Source organism: Musca vetustissima, unplaced genomic scaffold, assembly GCF_032173495.1.
Source record: "Musca vetustissima isolate MV318-11 ecotype Yass unplaced genomic scaffold, APGP_CSIRO_Mvet_v1 utg15782, whole genome shotgun sequence".
NCBI classification, from domain to species: domain Eukaryota; kingdom Metazoa; phylum Arthropoda; class Insecta; order Diptera; family Muscidae; genus Musca; species Musca vetustissima.
Genome location: NW_026875967.1, coordinates 16,011 through 33,770, shown reverse-complemented (window position 1 = coordinate 33,770; position 17,760 = coordinate 16,011). Strand labels below are relative to the sequence as shown.

Here is a 17,760-nt window from a genome sequence, read left to right as displayed (position 1 = left end):
CTGGACCTATATTTATAATTTTTAGTGGAGTAATTTGGTACTCAATAAGAACCCAATGTACAAAATTTCAGAGAATTAAGTTATAAAACGAGCCCAAGAATCCGAAAATACCGAAAATTGAGGGTACCCTTATATGGGGGCTATCCGAAAAACGGACCTTTATTTATAATTTTTGGTAGGGAGATTTGCTACACAATAAGAACTGAAAGTACCAAATTTCAGCGAATTCAGTTAAAAAACGCGCTCAAGAACCAAAGTACCGAAAATTTGGGGGTACCCTTATATGGGAGCTATGCCTAAACGAGGACCGATTTTCTCCAATTTCAATAGGGTTTGTCCTTGGGCCAATTAAGTGACCTGTGCCAAATTTCATCCAATTCGGATCATAAATGCCTGTACTTTGTTTACAACTTAACATGGACAGACGGACGGATGGACAGACGAACATGCGTAAATCGACTCAGAAAGTGATTCTATGCATATTCTCAAAAGGAACCATGGGTCTATCTCGATTATTTTTGCCTGTTATAAACATATGCACAAATACATAATACCCTGTACGAAAGTGTGGTGAAGGGTTTAACAAGAGAATTCGAATACTTTTGCATATATAAGAATTAAAATATTAAGGGATTTTTAATATGTTATCCACAAGTTATGCACTTTTTTACACTTTTAATGTGGTTTGGCATATTCGGCAGCAATTTTTTTATGATTCTACCTGGATATTGTTACATTACATTTTACACTTTTCTGTTGCAAAACTAAATTTATTTAAAGAAAAAAACAAATAATTTCGGGCCCCCCTGCTTACGTCCCTGCTGTTTAGTATTACTTTTACCCAATCAGAGGGCGGAAATGTCGCACTGATCGCTTTGAAATTCTACGTGAAGTTCCGGTTAGGGTCAAGGACGACTGGTATAATTTTCGGTGATGTTGGGATTATATTTAGCGAGTGCAATGAACCTAAAACGTTTTCTTTAGATTTTCGTAGTAGTTGTGTAGGGTATCGTAAGGTCGGTACTGTCCGACTATACTGCTCCGCACACTGCTTTAATTTTACACAAGAAATTTCAGAAAAAAAATTGGAGGTATTCTTCTATTTTAGCGGAATTTCACCGAAAAATTTACACACCGTGAGGATTATAGGAAGATCCTTCCTTCCGGTAGTTTTCCTACCATCATATCCCTCCATAGTCCGACTATGGGGTATACGTGCTCCTCTCGTTATGAGGAGGTGTCCCCCTCGTCGGCAGGGGCGGGAAAGAGTAGCGTGGGAACGATGGAAAGAAAAAATCGTGAGGAATAAAACTAAAAAAAAATCTATATATATGTATATAAAATAGAAAAAAATTTGTTTGTTTGTTTGTATGTTACCGATAGACGCCAAAACCACTGAACAGATCTTAATGAGATTTACACTGTATGTCGGGGCATGCCCTGAAAGTAACATAGGCTATATAAACTTTTAAAATTCCGCGTGGATGCGAAGTTATAGCATCAATAGTAAACATACCTCAAATTTTCTGAACATGTAATATGCGTTTATCTTAAGAACGGTTACAGATAACGCCTTCAAAATTTATCTGTATATCGTAGGTGTGAATACACATAAATCATAAAAATATGAGCGAGATAAGATCAGTGGAAATGCACTCTCCGTTACACTTAAATAATCAACACGTAGGAAATAAAAAACGTTTTGTTTCTAGCTTAAAAAATCGTTGAACAGATTTTACTGTGATTTTTACCGCAAATCATGTCATCCGAGGGAAGTAATATAGTCTTTATAAACTTCAAAAATTTCGCGTGGATGTGGAGTTATCGCATCGAAAGTATTTATACATCTGAAATAAAATTAATTTTCTAAGCTTATATCTTAAGAAGGGTTACAGATTCCCACTTCAAAATTTGTCTGAGTAACTTGGCGTGGTACAATAGGGGAGAATGTACTTCTCACTGCATTTAATTAATTTAAATGAAGAAAATGGAAACTCTTTTGGTTGCTAAATAGATTTTACTGCAATTTTCACAGTAAGTCATGCCAACCCATGTAAGTAAGATAGGCAAGATAAACTTCGAAAATTCCGCGATGACGAGGAAATATAACATCATACCTCTGAACTAATATTCAATAATATTCAATAAATCGGCTCATACAAATTTTTATGATACGCAGATAATTACATACTAATCTTAAGTGACCAGGAATTAACAAAATTGGTCCAAATCGATAATGTTCGACTCATCATTTTGGTCCTTTATTGTTATTTTATGTTATTATCAGTAATGATAAAAACCACCAGTTCAGTAATTCCGCTAACGTCTGCTGTTTTTCATATCTCCATTATCTACATATTGGAATAAAATTTGTATAAAATGAAAATTTTTTGACATTCTAATTTTTACATTTTGTCAATTTGTGAAAAAAAATTTGGATTTTTTAATTTTAAAAATTCAACCACCATCACCAAAAAAAGACTATGAATTCAATATGGGAAATATCCAAATGGGAAATGCTGATTGTGGAATAAAAGTTATAAAAGCCCGAAATCTGTGGTGGCTTATCTTTATAGCTGATATATTTCGAGGATGTATAGAGCAAATGACTTACTTAAATGCCACAAATCCTATCTTCGGACTTGATCATGGTTTCTTAAGAATAACAATACTATATCTAGGTTCGGTAAAAATATTATGATGTGATAATGCATTAATTTTGAATTTTTCTTGATAATGAAACAATTGAAAATACACAACTCAAACTTAATAAGGATCATACGTCAGGTATATAAGCGATATTAATCGGAGTGAGAAAGGGATCCCAATCATATCATGGGGAAATAGTTGAAAATACTGACATAAAAAGTTGCTGTAATGTAAATGAACGATTTTAGTTGTCTTGGAACGATTAATGTAAATATTGGAGAAAATATATACATATGTGTATGGTACTATTACAACTGATTAGAAATTTGTTTTTAATACTACCACCATTATTCAAAGATTATTTAAAAATGTATTTGTAATCTATTGAATAGAATCAAATTTACTAATACATAGACCGGCTGCTACGAAATTATTACTGATATTACACTATGAAATACCTACAAATAGTTAATAACTTTAGTATGGGCAGCGAAGCGCCACGGGTTCATCTAGTATATTATAAAATATACATTTTAAATTGCATCTAATCCTGCCTAATCCTGATTTGGTTTTCAGTAAGTACTGAAGGTTATTTTCCAATCCAGGTATATTTTGCGAAATTACATTTGACGGCTAAGATGTAGTACACGTTGAATGGAAGTTTCCAAAAAGTCCATACGCCTTTAATGCGTAACCGATTTTGTTGTTCACCCTAAAGTAATACATCGATCTATACACAGTTCAATTAAGAACCATGGATGACGTAACTCACACCAATTTGAAATAAATTGGGTAATTCTCTTTTTCGGCTGTAGTTATACCCTTTTTTAAAGTTATGTTTTCGCTAAAGTTCAAAATCCGTATCAGATCATTTTTTGATACGGAAATGATCCACAGAAAATGCAATTAAATCCGCAATATTAAAAAAATTTTTTTTTGCAAAATTTCATTTTTTGGCATCTATTTACTACCGTTCCACGAAAATAATCATTGGAGACTAATATCATGAAAAGTTTGCAATGACAGATCTATAAATCCAAAACTATTAGGTTTTTCTCACATACTTTAATAATTCCCGAGTTATAAAGGGGTGAACCTCGGCTTCAGATATATGTTGAAAAATTGGCAATATTGCCGACATTCTCCGAACGGATGCGAGTTTGAGCAGATTTTCTAGAACCCTTGGTGATCATGGTGCACAATAATTCGTCTTCTTTTGTTCTTCTTGCACCGATGTCGGGCAAACAAATTATGTAGCATGACTCCGAATTGACCTCCTAAGTTTTGGCGAAGAAACTTCGTTGGATTTTGCTAATCTTCCAAGACTCATCGATTCTTGGGAATCGACACAATCCTGTTTTGAACGATTATAGAATTGTGTGGTATCCAACGAGATTAAAACTTTTTAGGTGTTCATACAATATCAAATGTATGCTGGCGGAAAGCCCTTAGCGAGTATATTAAGAACCCAGAAGGACAAATTCGGGTAATATGTAGTTACAAAATGACGATGAAAGCATACAAATATAAATTTCTTGTCAATTCGACGTCAATATCCCCTTTTTGGTGGTATTTAGTTTACGGTTAAAATGAATTAAGAACGAAATAAACGCTCAAAGATTCGAGATGGAAGAAGGATATGTTTTACTAAAGTATTTCTCATTCGATTTGACTGAAGAAGAATGACCAGCAATAGTCGCTCTTTTTCATCGTGAATTAAAATGTCAATTACAAAATTTCATAACGCCATAACTCAAAAATTTGACGTACGTCGAATCCTCCTTGAACATACCCGTTGCATATTGTTTTTGTTATGATGTGGAAAAATCCTAAATTTGAATTATGTGACAAAATTTGTCATCAACTTTTATTAATTGACTGCAAAGAGATGTGAATTGTCAATCATGATCACATGTCTTAGAACAAAAACAAGTTGTAAAATTTACCTTGATCATGAGTTTGCGTTTTTTGTCAATAAAATTTTATAGAGCCCGCAACACGTGTAGTTGTAGAAAAAATCAAAACATTCAAAATCTACGCAAACATTTGGTGAATGCTAATTACTCAATTATAGCATCTTTATCAGCGGACTATTCGGAGGTAATTAACACCTCATTTTGGAGTTAAGTGATAATGCAAATAAATCGGTACATTAAAGCCGTATTAAGATATTTACGCGTATTTAAACACAAATCAATCAACATCAATTAACACAATCAATATGAGGAATTGAAAATAATAATGCCCAGAAAAATAACAACTATGAGACATGTATCGAAAAAGGGATTTAATAGATAAAGTAAATAATAAGGAAATATTGGAAATTTATTCACTCATGTGAGTGTATTTTTAGAAGGGGAAATAAAAAACAAATCTATGCTCACTGCCACATGTAATTCTCAAGTCTGGCTAATAATTTGACAGTTGTCATGTCTTATGCGAGACTTAGTTAGTTTTGTGTTTTTTTTTCTTAAATAACATAAACAAATAAACCTTCGAAGCTAGACATTTGGCAAATAATGTTCATCATAGTGACATATGCCAGACATAAATTTGTATAAATAATTATTTCCTAATTGCTAACATATCGGTTGAAATGGAAATTTTTTGGGAATAGATTTCCCCTAAATAGCTTTTTATACACATTGCAAATAATATACAGACATACATAATTGTAGTGTACATTTAGTGTTTACTGTTTGCCAGATGTCTCATGCTGTTGGGCCTATGAGAAATAATGTTTTAATATAAACACGGATGATTCGGCGCGATCATGTGATACTATCGCCACAATGTCTGTACTTGTTTTGAATGACATCATAGGGAATTAATATAGAAGGTTATATTATAGGTTCATGTTTTGCTATATTTGATCGAGAGAAAATATATATGGGAGCGATATCTATATCTAAACTGGTTTAAAGCAGAGTACCAGTCGAACACACGTTGGGTATTATGTGGTTCTAGACTCAATACGGTACGTTATTCGAAATATCATCTCTGTCAGACAAACCTTGGGAGTTTGGTGCACCATTAATATAAAATCGGTCGAAAATAGTCATGAGGGCTATATCGAAATCTGAAGTAAGGTGTATGGTGCACAATTAACATAAAATCGGACGAAATTATATATGGGAGCTATATCTAAATCTAGACTGATTATAACGAAACTTCGAATGATGTATGCATTCTTTAATTAGTTGAATACGTTATGCACAATTTCGTGTAATTCAAAGTAAAAGTAGATGCTTTGAAGCGTCTTTAATATATAATTAAGATGAAACCATTAAGGAAAGAAGTAAAGTCGGACTGGGCCGCCTATATGATATCCTTCACCACTTTGGGTATATTCTACATATGTATCCTAATAGACACCGCAATTTCGAAGGAACATTGACACGAAATTGAACGAACTTAAAAATGTGATATTCATCTATATGTGAACCGACAAACATCAATCCATACATATGCACCCGTTCATAATATATATAAAAGCTATGTCTGCATTTGCACCAATTTAAAAAAAACCAGTGAGCGGAGCAGTATAGTCGGACAGGGCCGACCATACGATACCCTACACAGAACTCCATCTTTTTGCGGGTTTTTATTCCGAGCCTGGGTAATATTCCGTGATAGTTGCACCCTCTTGACCGATTAGAGGTCAACAGCACCTCTTCCTTACACTGACATATTTTCCGAATATTACCAATATTCAGTACAGCCCTTCTAATTACTTGTCCATATTCCCTTCACCGTGAGTTGTGTTGTTATGTTCGGCTTATAATTGTAGCCTACAGATCATATCGAACAAAAACACAAAAAAACCAGTAAGGAAAGTAGTAAAGTCGGACGGGGCCGACTATATGATACCCTTCACCACTATGGGTATATTAAACAGGACTATTAACATGAAATTGGATGAAATAAAATATGTGATATTTATCTAAATATGAATCTACTTCGATCTATCCATAAAGTATGTAAATCGACTTCAAACAAATATAAATAGGTCATCCGTTGGGCTATGTCTGTACTTCTAGAAAACGCAACTACGTTATTCTATGCTCAATTTTGTACGATGTGCAAAATTTGATGTCAATATGAGGAGTTTGATGTCCAATTTGCTTGAAATCGGGCGGAAATATATATTTGGAAGCTCTAACCAAATATTAAGCGATTTCAAACAAACTTGTCACAGGTTAGGTTATACTAATTTCAGAACGTTTTGTTCCTATTTGTTCTTTGGTGCGTCAATTACTTAAAATCAATTTATAATAAAAGGGGGCTATATCTAAATCTGGACCGATTTTCACAAAAGAAGGCAGACATCACTCTAGGCTCAAGTCAGTACGTTATGCGAAATTTCGTGCAAATCGAAGGACATATAGGCACTTTGGTGCACCATTTACATGAAATCGGACGAAACAATCGAAAGATATATAGGGACTTTGGAGCACCATTTACAAGAAATCGGACGAAACTATATATGAGAGCTATATCTAAATCTGGACCGATTCGCACGAAACTTGGCAGACATCATTCTAGACCTAAATAATTAGGCTGTACCAAATTTCGTGCAAATCGGAAGATATATAGGGACTTTGGACACCATTTACATAAAATCGGACGAAACTATATATGGGAGCTATGTCTAAATTCGGACCGATTTGCTCGAAAGTTGGCAGACATCATTCTAGGCTCAATTCAGTACGTTATGCCAAATTTCGTGCAAATCAAAGGATATATAGGGACTTTGGGGCACCATTTACATGAAATCGGACGAAACTATATATGGGAGCTATATCTAAATTTGGACCGATTTTCTCGACATCATTTTGGCAGACATCATTCTAGGCTCAATTCAGTACTTTATGCCAAATTTCGTGCAAATCGAAAGATATATAGGGTCTTTGGGGCACCATTTACTTGAAATCGGACGAAACTATATATGGGAGCTATATCTAAATCTGGACCGATTTTCACGAAACTTGACAGACATCATTCTAGGCTCAATTCAGTACGATTTCTTGCGATTTGCACGAAATTTGGCATATTTCGTGCAAATCGAAGGATATATAGGGACTTTGGGCCACCATTTACATGAAATCGGACGAAACTATATATGGGAGCTATGTCTAAATTTGGACCGATTTTCTCGAAAGTTGGCAGACATCATTCTAGGCTCAATTCAGTACGTTATGCCAAATTACGTGCAAATCGAAGGATATATAGGGACTTTGGGGCACCATTTACATGAAATCGGACGAAACTATGTATGGGAGCTATATCTAAATTTGGACCGATTTTCACGAAAGTTGGCAGACATAATTCTATGCTCAATTCAGTACGTTATGCCAAATTTGGTGCAAATCGAAGGATATATAGGGATTTTGGTGCACCATTTACATGAAATCGGACGAAACTATATATGGGAGCTATATATAAATCAGCACCGATTTTCTCGAAACTTGGCAGACATCATTCTAGGCTCAATTCAGTACGTTATGCCAAATTTTGTGCAAATCGAAAGATATATAGGGACTTTGGGGCACCATTTACATGGAATCGGACGAAACTATATATGGGAGCTATATCTAAATCTGAACCGATTTTCTCGAAACTTGGCAGGCATCATTCTAGACTTAATTCAGTAGGATATGCCAAATTTCGTGCAAATCGAAGGATATATAGGGGCTTTGGTGCACCATTTACATGAAATCGGACGAAACTATATATGGGAGCTATATCTTAATCTGGACCGATCTTCACGAAACTTGGCAGACATAATTCTATGCTCAATTCAGTACGTTATGCCAAATTTGGTGCAAATCGAAGGATATATAGGGATTTTGGTGCACCATTTACATGAAATCGGACGAAACTATATATGGGAGCTATATCTAAATCTGGACCGATTTTCACGAAACTTGGCAGACATCATTCTAGACCTAAATGATTAGGCTGTACCAAATTTCGTCCAAATCGAAGGATATATAGGGACCGTTTACATTAAATCGGTTAAATATATATATGGGAGCTATATCTAAATCTGAACCGATTTTTCCCAATTTCAATAGGGTTCGTCCTTGGGCCGAATAAGTGACCTATGCCAAATTTCATCCAATTCGGATAATAAATGCGACCTGTACTTTGTTTACAATTTAACATGGACAGACAGACGGACAGACGGACAGACGGACAGACGGACGGACGGACGGACGGACATGCATAAATCGACTTAGAAAGTGATTCTATGCATATTCTCAAAAGGAACCATGTGTCTATCTCGATTATTTTTGCCTGTTACAAACATATGCACAAAGACATAATACCCTGTACCACAGTGTGGTGAAGGGTATAAAAATATTCTACATAAAAATCCACTATGGGTCACCGAACACAAAAATTCCCTAACTATAACAAGACAAACTATTTTCTCTATATTATACCACATCTTTATTCCAAAAACAAAATAAATAAAATAAATTACATATTTAAAAAAAAAACTATAATTATTTTTGTTCTTAAATAATTCCTTAACTAATTATACTAATTACTTAACAAATTTATCGACATCGACTTCGAAGTCCATTTATTTTTTGGGACATTTTATTTTCGGACAACAGCTGGGATAGGGTTTCGAATAATCATAGTCGGCTTTTTCCATGCAATAATTGGGATAACGATCACAGCTGAAATTCAAAACAACAACAACAACAAAAATAATGAGTTATGATTTTTCTTCTGCGAAAATCCGCTAATACTTACTGTTTAATTTCCAATACATAATCGGAACGGCAATGAATTTTAAAACACTTATATTCAATATCGGTTGGATGTTGAGTCTCTCCAATGGGTATTGTTAGGTTATAGTCCTCATAGAAGCAATGATTTTCCAAAGCTATACCCAAAAGCGGAAGGAAAAATTGAATATTTTGAAAAATATTAATATCTTTGAATATTATCGATTCGGAATTATTATTATTATTTTTTTTGTATCTTACTTGGATGTACTGCATTTCCCAAATATTGTGTTGAAAAGCATGTCACCACTTGCAATGCCACCAAGGCCAAAAATATTTTTCCAAAATAATTTAGTGGCAACATTTTTGTTGTTGTTTTGTTTTTTTTTTTTTCTGAAAATAAAAAGAAATGAATTTAATATTTTTCTTGGAATTTGATTTTGTATTTGTATAGAGCTTATCAAGCGAGGGCAATGGTTTCACTTATGACATATGACATCATTGAACACACGCTTTGAATAATCAAAAAAAAAAAAAAACAAAGATTAGAACCACAAAATACTGAAATGAAATACAATTCAAGGTCTGGAAAAAAATATTTTTTGATAGTATGTTAAAAAAACGTATTTATAAAAAAATCCAAATTTTGTTGGAGCCATGAAAAAAATATTTTTAAAACCAGTAAAGAAAATAATAAAGTCGGACTTGGCCGACTATATGATACCCTTCACCACTTTGAAATTGTGTGCCGGTCGGCCAAACTCTGGGTCTTTAGTGTACAATTTACATAAAATCTGACGAATGTATATATGTGGGACCTAAATCTAAATCGCAAGCGATTTTCACGAAACTTAGCACACATCATTCTAGGCTCTATTCAGTACCCTATGCCAAATTTCGTGCAAATCGAAAGAAATGTAGAGTCTTTGGTGCACCATTTACCTTCAATCGGATGAAAATATATATGGGAGCTATATCTAAACCTGAACCGATTTTCAGATTTTCACATCATTCTAGGCTCAATTCAGTACGCTATGCCAAATTTCATGCAAATCGAAAGATATATAGGGACATTCGACCCCCATTTACCTTAAATCGGACGAAAAAATATATGGGACCTTTATCTAAATCTGGACCGATTTTCAGGAAACTTAACACACATCATTCTAGGCTCAATTCAGTACGCTGTGCCAAATTTCGTGCAAATCGAAAGCTATATAGGGACATTCGAGCCCCATTTACCTAAAATCGGAGGGAAATATATATGGGAGCTATATCGAAATCGGAAGCGATTTTCACGAAACTTAGCACACATCATTCTGGACCAAATTCAGTACCCTTTGCTAAATTTCGTGTCAATCGAAAGATATGTAGAATCTTTGGTGCCCCATTTACCTTAAATCGGACGAAAATATATATGAGAGCTATATCTAAATCGGAAGCGATTTTCACGAAACTTAGCACACGTATATCTACACTCAATTCAGTACCCTATGCTAAATTTCGTGCAAATCGAAATATATTTAGGGACTTTGGTACACAATTTACATTAGATCGGACGAAAATATATATAGGAGCAATATCTAAATCTGGACCGATTTCCTCGAAACTTAGCACATGTCATTCTAGGCTCAATTCAGTACGCTGTGCTAAATTTCTTGCAAATCAAAAGATATTTGGGGACTTTTGTGCACCATTTACCTTAAATCGGACGAAAAAATATATGAAAGCTATATCTAAATCTGAACCGAAAATTGGGGGGGTACCCTTATATGGGGGCTCTCCGAAAAAATGGACCTATATTCATAATTTTTCGTGGAGAGTTTTGGTACCTATGCAGAACTCAAAATACTAAATTACAGCTAATTCGGCGGAAGAATACGATCAAAACCCCCCAAAATACTGAAAATTAGGAGGTACCGTCATATGGGGGCTACCAGAAAAAGTGGACCTATATTTATAATTTTTTGTGGGGACATTTAGTACCCAATAGGAACCCAATGTACCAAATTTCAAAAAAATTGGTTGAAAAACGCGCTCAAAATCCCCCAAAGTACCGAAAATTTGGGGGGTACCCTTATATGGGGGCTATCCAAAAAAATGGACCTATATTTATAATTTTTAGTGGAGATATTTGGTACCCAATAAAAACTCCAAATACTAAATTACAGCTAATTCGGCGGGAAAATGCGATCAAAACCCCCCAAAATACTGAAAATTAGGAGGTACCATTATATGGAAGCTACCAGAAAAAGTGGACCTATATTTATAATTTTTTGTGGAGATATTCGGTACCCAATAAGAACTGAAAGCACCAAATTTCAGCGAATTCGGTTGAAAACCATGCTCAAGAACCTCAGAACACCGAAAATTGGTGGTACATGGGAGCTATGTCTAAACGTGGACCGATATATCCCATCTTCGAACTTGACCTGCCTGCAGACAAAAGACAAACGTATGCAAAATTTCAGCATCCTATCTCAATTCCTTCAGAAGAAGCGTGATTACAACAGACGGTCGGACAGACGGACGGACATGGCTAGATCGTCTTACAATATATATCAAGCAAATATATATTCTTTATAGGTTCGGAAATGAATATTTCGATACTATGATGGAGGGTATAAAAATCCACTTCTATTGTGGCTCCCTTAAAAATATATTTAAATAATATCTGAATACGTAAGCACCTGTAAATATTTAAGTGTAACTTCCACATCCGAGTACGTACGCCTATATACTTGATATCCATTTAAAGGTCAACCACTCCTCTTGGATATACTATCAACCTCTCGGGTCTGTGTCCTTCAGGTGTAAATATATATGCCATAGAATACAAATTTTGTAATTTTTCACACAAAAGTCATGGTCCATTTGACCCGCTAAATATTGACCAATCTTTATCAAAACAGGTATGCTTATTCTTTGGCCCGATTCCCTTCTCCTTGTAAAAATTCGAGATGTTTGGGCCATAATTGCGGCCTCTAGAGCGACTAGAAAATCAGACAAAAATAAAGTTTGTGGTCAATTTCATCCCTTAAATATTAACCGATCTTTACCAAAAATAATAGCGGTCTTAATTGGCCAGAACCCATCCTACATGCAAAATGTCGCTGAAGATTGGTCCATAACTGTGGCCTGTATAGTGTTTACAAATTATAATGGACAAACGGACAGACGGTCGGACGAACGGACACACATGTCTATATCGACACAGCTAGTCGAGATATGACGATCGGTATTCTTAAAGGTAGGTCTAAGACCAATATTTCGCGGCTTTACAAACTCTTGGGGCTGCACAAAGCTATAATACCCTGACAACATAGTTGTGTAGGGTATAAAAATTCATATTTTTATTTGGAGTCAAGAAAAAATATTTTTAAAAAATCCACGCCTATGGTGGAGTCATGAAAAAATATTTTTAAAAAATCCACGCCTTTGTTGGAGTCAAGAAAAAATATTTTTAAAAAATCCACGCCTTTGTTGGAGTCAAGAAAAAATATTTTTAAAAAATCCACGCCTATGGTGGAGTCATGAAAAAATATTTTTAAAAAATCCACGCCTTTGTTGGAGTCAAGAAAAAATATTTTTAAAAAATCCACGCCTATGGTGGAGTCATGAAAAAATATTTTTAAAAAATCCACGCCTTTGTTGGAGTCAAGAAAAAATATTTTTAAAAAATCCACGCCTATGGTGGAGTCATGAAAAAATATTTTTAAAAAATCCACGCCTTTGTTGGAGTCAAGAAAAAATATTTTTAAAAAATCCACGCCTATGGTGGAGTCATGAAAAAATATTTTTAAAAAATCCACGCCTATGGTGGAGTCATGAAAAAATATTTTTAAAAAATCCACGCCTTTGTTAGAGTCAAGAAAAAATATTTTTAAAAAATCCACGCCTATGGTGGAGTCATGAAAAAATATTTTTAAAAAATTCACGCCTATGGTGGAGTCATGAAAAAATATTTTTAAAAAATCCACGACTTTGTTGCAGTCATGAAAAAATATTTTTAAAAAATCCACGCCTATGGTGGAGTCATGAAAAAATATTTTTAAAAAATCCACGCCTTTGTTGGAGTCATGAAAAAATATTTTTAAAAAATCCACGCCTTTGTTGGAGTCATGAAAAAATATTTTTAAAAAATCCACGCCTTTGTTGGAGTCATGAAAAAATATTTTTAAAAAATCCACGCCTTTGTTGGAGTCATGAAAAAATATTTTTAAAAAATCCACGCCTATGGTGGAGTCATGAAAAAATATTTTTAAAAAATCCACGCCTATGGTGGAGTCATGAAAAAATATTTTTAAAAAATCCACGCCTTTGTTGGAGTCATGAAAAAATATTTTTAAAAAATCCACGCCTTTGTTGGAGTCAAGAAAAAATATTTTTAAAAAATCCACGCCTTTGTTGGAGTCATGAAAAAATATTTTTAAAAAATCCACGCCTATGGTGGAGTCATGAAAAAATATTTTTAAAAAATCCACGCCTTTGTTGGAGTCATGAAAAAATATTTTTAAAAAATCCACGCCTATGGTGGAGTCATGAAAAAATATTTTTAAAAAATCCACGTCTTTGTTGGAGTCATGAAAAAATATTTTTAAAAAATCCACGCCTTTGTTGGAGTCATGAAAAAATATTTTTAAAAAATCCACGCCTTTGTTGGAGTCATGAAAAAATATTTTTAAAAAATCCACGCCTATGGTGGAGTCATGAAAAAATATTTTTAAAAAATCCACGCCTATGGTGGAGTCAAGAAAAAATATTTTTAAAAAATCCACGCCTTTGTTGGAGTCAAGAAAAAATATTTTTAAAAAATCCACGCCTATGGTGGCTGTGGCTTCCTTAGATATATTTTTAAAAAATTCACGCCTGTGGCTCCCTTAGAAATATTTTTAAAAAATCCACGGCTATGGTGGCTGTGGCTCCCTTAAAAATATTTAAAAAAAAACAAACTATTGTAGCCTTCCTTGATTTTTTTAAATCCAACCTTATTTTAGATTGAGGAATTTTTTTTGTTGTTGTTTTTTTTTTTTTTAAATTCCACCCTCACTTTCACCATTAAAGTTGTTATTTTGTTTTTCAAATTTTCATTTTTTTTTATAATTTTTCACACCTTTTTTTGGATACGAAAAAGAAATTACAAAGATTTCTCTGAACAATCCGCACCTGTACAAAGCTTAGAGAATACTATCTGCGACCTGAAACAAAATCTCAACATTTTTTCGCTATCAATTTGTTTTTGTTTGAAAAAAAGAAATGTTTTTATATTGCTTTTTTTTTTTTGTTTCGAATATGTTAATTTCTGAAATCATTCAAATCCTGAGTCATTTCATATTTTTAAATAAATTTTGTGGTGTAGTTTTTTTTTGGAGGGGGCCATCATTTCGTGGTCGCATTTTAGTTTGTAATGAGCGCTGATTTGAAATCAGCTGCGCCAAGCTATCTATGTCCGATGAAATTTCAAATAAACAATAAAAACACGCACACACACACATACATACATACATTGAAGAATTATTAACAATAACTAATGTAGAGGTTATATTGAAATAAAAAACAAAAACAACAACAACAAATATCATCACCACAATAATCCCAAGATTAAAATAATACAGCTATTAAGGTTGTTGTTGTTGTTTTTCTTGTTGTTGTCTCTATTCCATTCATTCATTCAATATTCAATAGTTTTGAGAATAATTTATAATAACTTTCTGTTTAGTTTTCATATTTCATTGTTGTTGTTTTTTTAATTAGCATAAATAGCAGTAGTTTCAGTATTTTGAGATGGTCATGGAGGAGAGGCTGTGAAATGGCAGTGATGCTAATTAAGCGATTTTTTTAAAAATAGATGTGGATTTTGTTAAAAATATTTTTTAAGGGAGCCACCATAGGCGTGGATTTTTTAAAAATATTTTTTTAGAGCAGCCACTATAGGCGTGGATTTTGTAAAAAATATTTTTTAAGGGAGCCACCATAGGCGTGGATTTTTTAAAAAAAATATTTTTTAAGGGAGCCACCATAGGCGTGGATTTTGTAAAAAATATTTTTTAAGGGAGCCACCATAGGCGTGGATTTTTTAAAAAAAATATTTTTTAAGGGAGCCACCATAGGCGTGGATTTTGTAAAAAATATTTTTTAAGGGAGCCACCATAGGCGTGGATTTTTTAAAAAAAATATTTTTTAAGGGAGCCACAGCCACCATAGGCGTGGATATTTTAAAAATATTTTTTAAGGGAGCCACAGCCACCATAGGCGTGGATTTTTTAAAAATATTTTTTAAGGGAGCCACCATAGGCGTGGATTTTTTTAAAAATATTTTTTAAGGGAGCCACCATAGGCGTGGATTTTTTAAAAATATTTTTTAAGGGAGCCACCATAGGCGTGGATTTTTTAAAAATATTTTTTAAGGGAGCCACCATAGGCGTGGATTTTTTAAAAATATTTTTTAAGGGAGCCACCATAGGCGTGGATTTTTTAAAAATATTTTTTAAGGGAGCCACCATAGGCGTGGATTTTTTAAAAATATTTTTTAAGGGAGCCACCATAGGCGTGGATTTTTTAAAAATATTTTTTAAGGGAGCCACCATAGGCGTGGATTTTTTAAAAATATTTTTTAAGGGAGCCACCATAGGCGAGGATTTTTTAAAAATCCCTTAACCACAATAAAGCAGCCACCATAGACGTGGATTTTTTAAAAATCCCTTAACCACAATAAAGCAGCCACCATAGGCGTGAATTATTTAAAAATACTTTTTAAGGGAGCCACAATAAGGCAGCCACCATAGGCGCGGATTTTTTTAAAAATATTTTTTAAGGGAGCCACAATAAGGCAGCCACCATAGGCGCGGATTTTTTTAAAAATATTTTAAGGGAGCCACCATAGGCGCGGATTTTTTAAATTTTTTTTTTTTTTCAAGACTCCAACTCCAAAGGCGTGGATTTTTATATCCTTCACCACATGCAAAAGGAAACGAGATAGACCCATAGTTCCTTTTGAGAATATGCATAGAATCACTTTCTGAGTCGATTTATGCATGTTCGTCCGTCCGTCCATGTATTTTTGTGAACAAAATACAGGTCGCATTTATGATCCGAATTGGATGAAATTTGGCACAGCTCACTTATTTGGCCCAAGGACGAACCCTATTGAAATTGGGAAAAATCAGTCCAGATTTAGATATAGCTCCAATATATATTTTCGTCTGATTTAAGGTAAATGGTGTACCAAAGTCCCTATATATCTTTCGATTTGCACGAAATTTGGCATATCGTAATAAATTAGGTCTAGAATGATGTGTGGCCAGTTTCGTGAAAATCGGTTCAGATTTAAATATAGCTCCCATATATATTTTCGTCCGATTTAATCTAAATGGTGTATCAATGTCCCTTAATATCTTTCGGTTTGCACGAAATTTGGCATATCGTAATAAATTAGGTCTAGAATGATGTGTGTAAAGTTTCGTGAAAATCGCTTCCGATTTAGATTTAGCTCCCATATATATTTTCGTCCGATTTAAGGTAAATGGTGTACCAAAGTCCCTATACATCTTTCGATTTGCACGAAATTTGGCATAACGTACTGAATTAGGTCCAGAATGATGTGTGTTAAATTTCGTGAATATCGGTTCAGATTTAGATATAGCTCACATATATAGCTTCGTCCGATTTTATGTAAATGATGTACCAAAGTCCCCAAATATCTTTCGATTTGCACGAAATTTGGCATAGCGTACTGAATTAGGTCTAGAATAATGAGTGTTAAATTTCCTGAAAATCGTTGCAGATTTAGATATAGCTCCCATATATATTTTCGTCCGATTTTATGTAAATGGTGCTCCAAAGTCCCTATATATCTTTCATTCAATTCCATATCAATGTTCTTTCGCAAAAGGCGACGTCTATTAGGAGACTATGTGGAATATACCCAAAGTGGTGAAGGGTATCATATAGTCGGCCCAGTCCGACTTTACTACTTTCCTTACTGGTTTTGTTAACCTATTGACCGCATTCACAACAATGGCGTCTTCTTTTTATTTCATCATCATTTTTTCTTCGTTACATTTTTTTCTTTACTCCTCCTCCAACTAGTCCACATCCTATTTCGTATAGGAGGTATAGGACCATATCTCATGCGTAGACACAGTCTAAAAATCTTTAAAAAACGAGTTCAACTTCAATTAGTTGATGTTTTATGACTTGATAGGTTATCCGTATACGAAGAATTTCGTCTATGTTGATAAACACGTGTTAGTTTAGCGAAGGCCTAACGAATCGCCATTTTGTAAAATGTTATTTTTTAAGCCCGTGGGCGTATTACACTTTTTAATTGCGTCCTTCTTGTAAGCCGTCCGAAGGCGAACTGCTTCGT

General features: G+C 34.0%; 1 protein-coding gene across 1 annotated transcript; it reads right to left on the bottom strand.

Moving 5' to 3' along the window:
* Window positions 1–9,240: 9,240 nt before the first annotated feature.
* On the bottom strand, window positions 9,241–9,726 carry LOC133338506 (uncharacterized; the record flags this gene model as incomplete). Its single annotated transcript, XM_061546674.1, has 3 exons — window positions 9,241–9,341; window positions 9,418–9,550; window positions 9,654–9,726. Coding segments are annotated over 3 exons (306 nt in total), but the record flags the coding sequence as incomplete, so codon positions are not given.
* Between the last annotated feature and the right edge of the window lie 8,034 nt (window positions 9,727–17,760).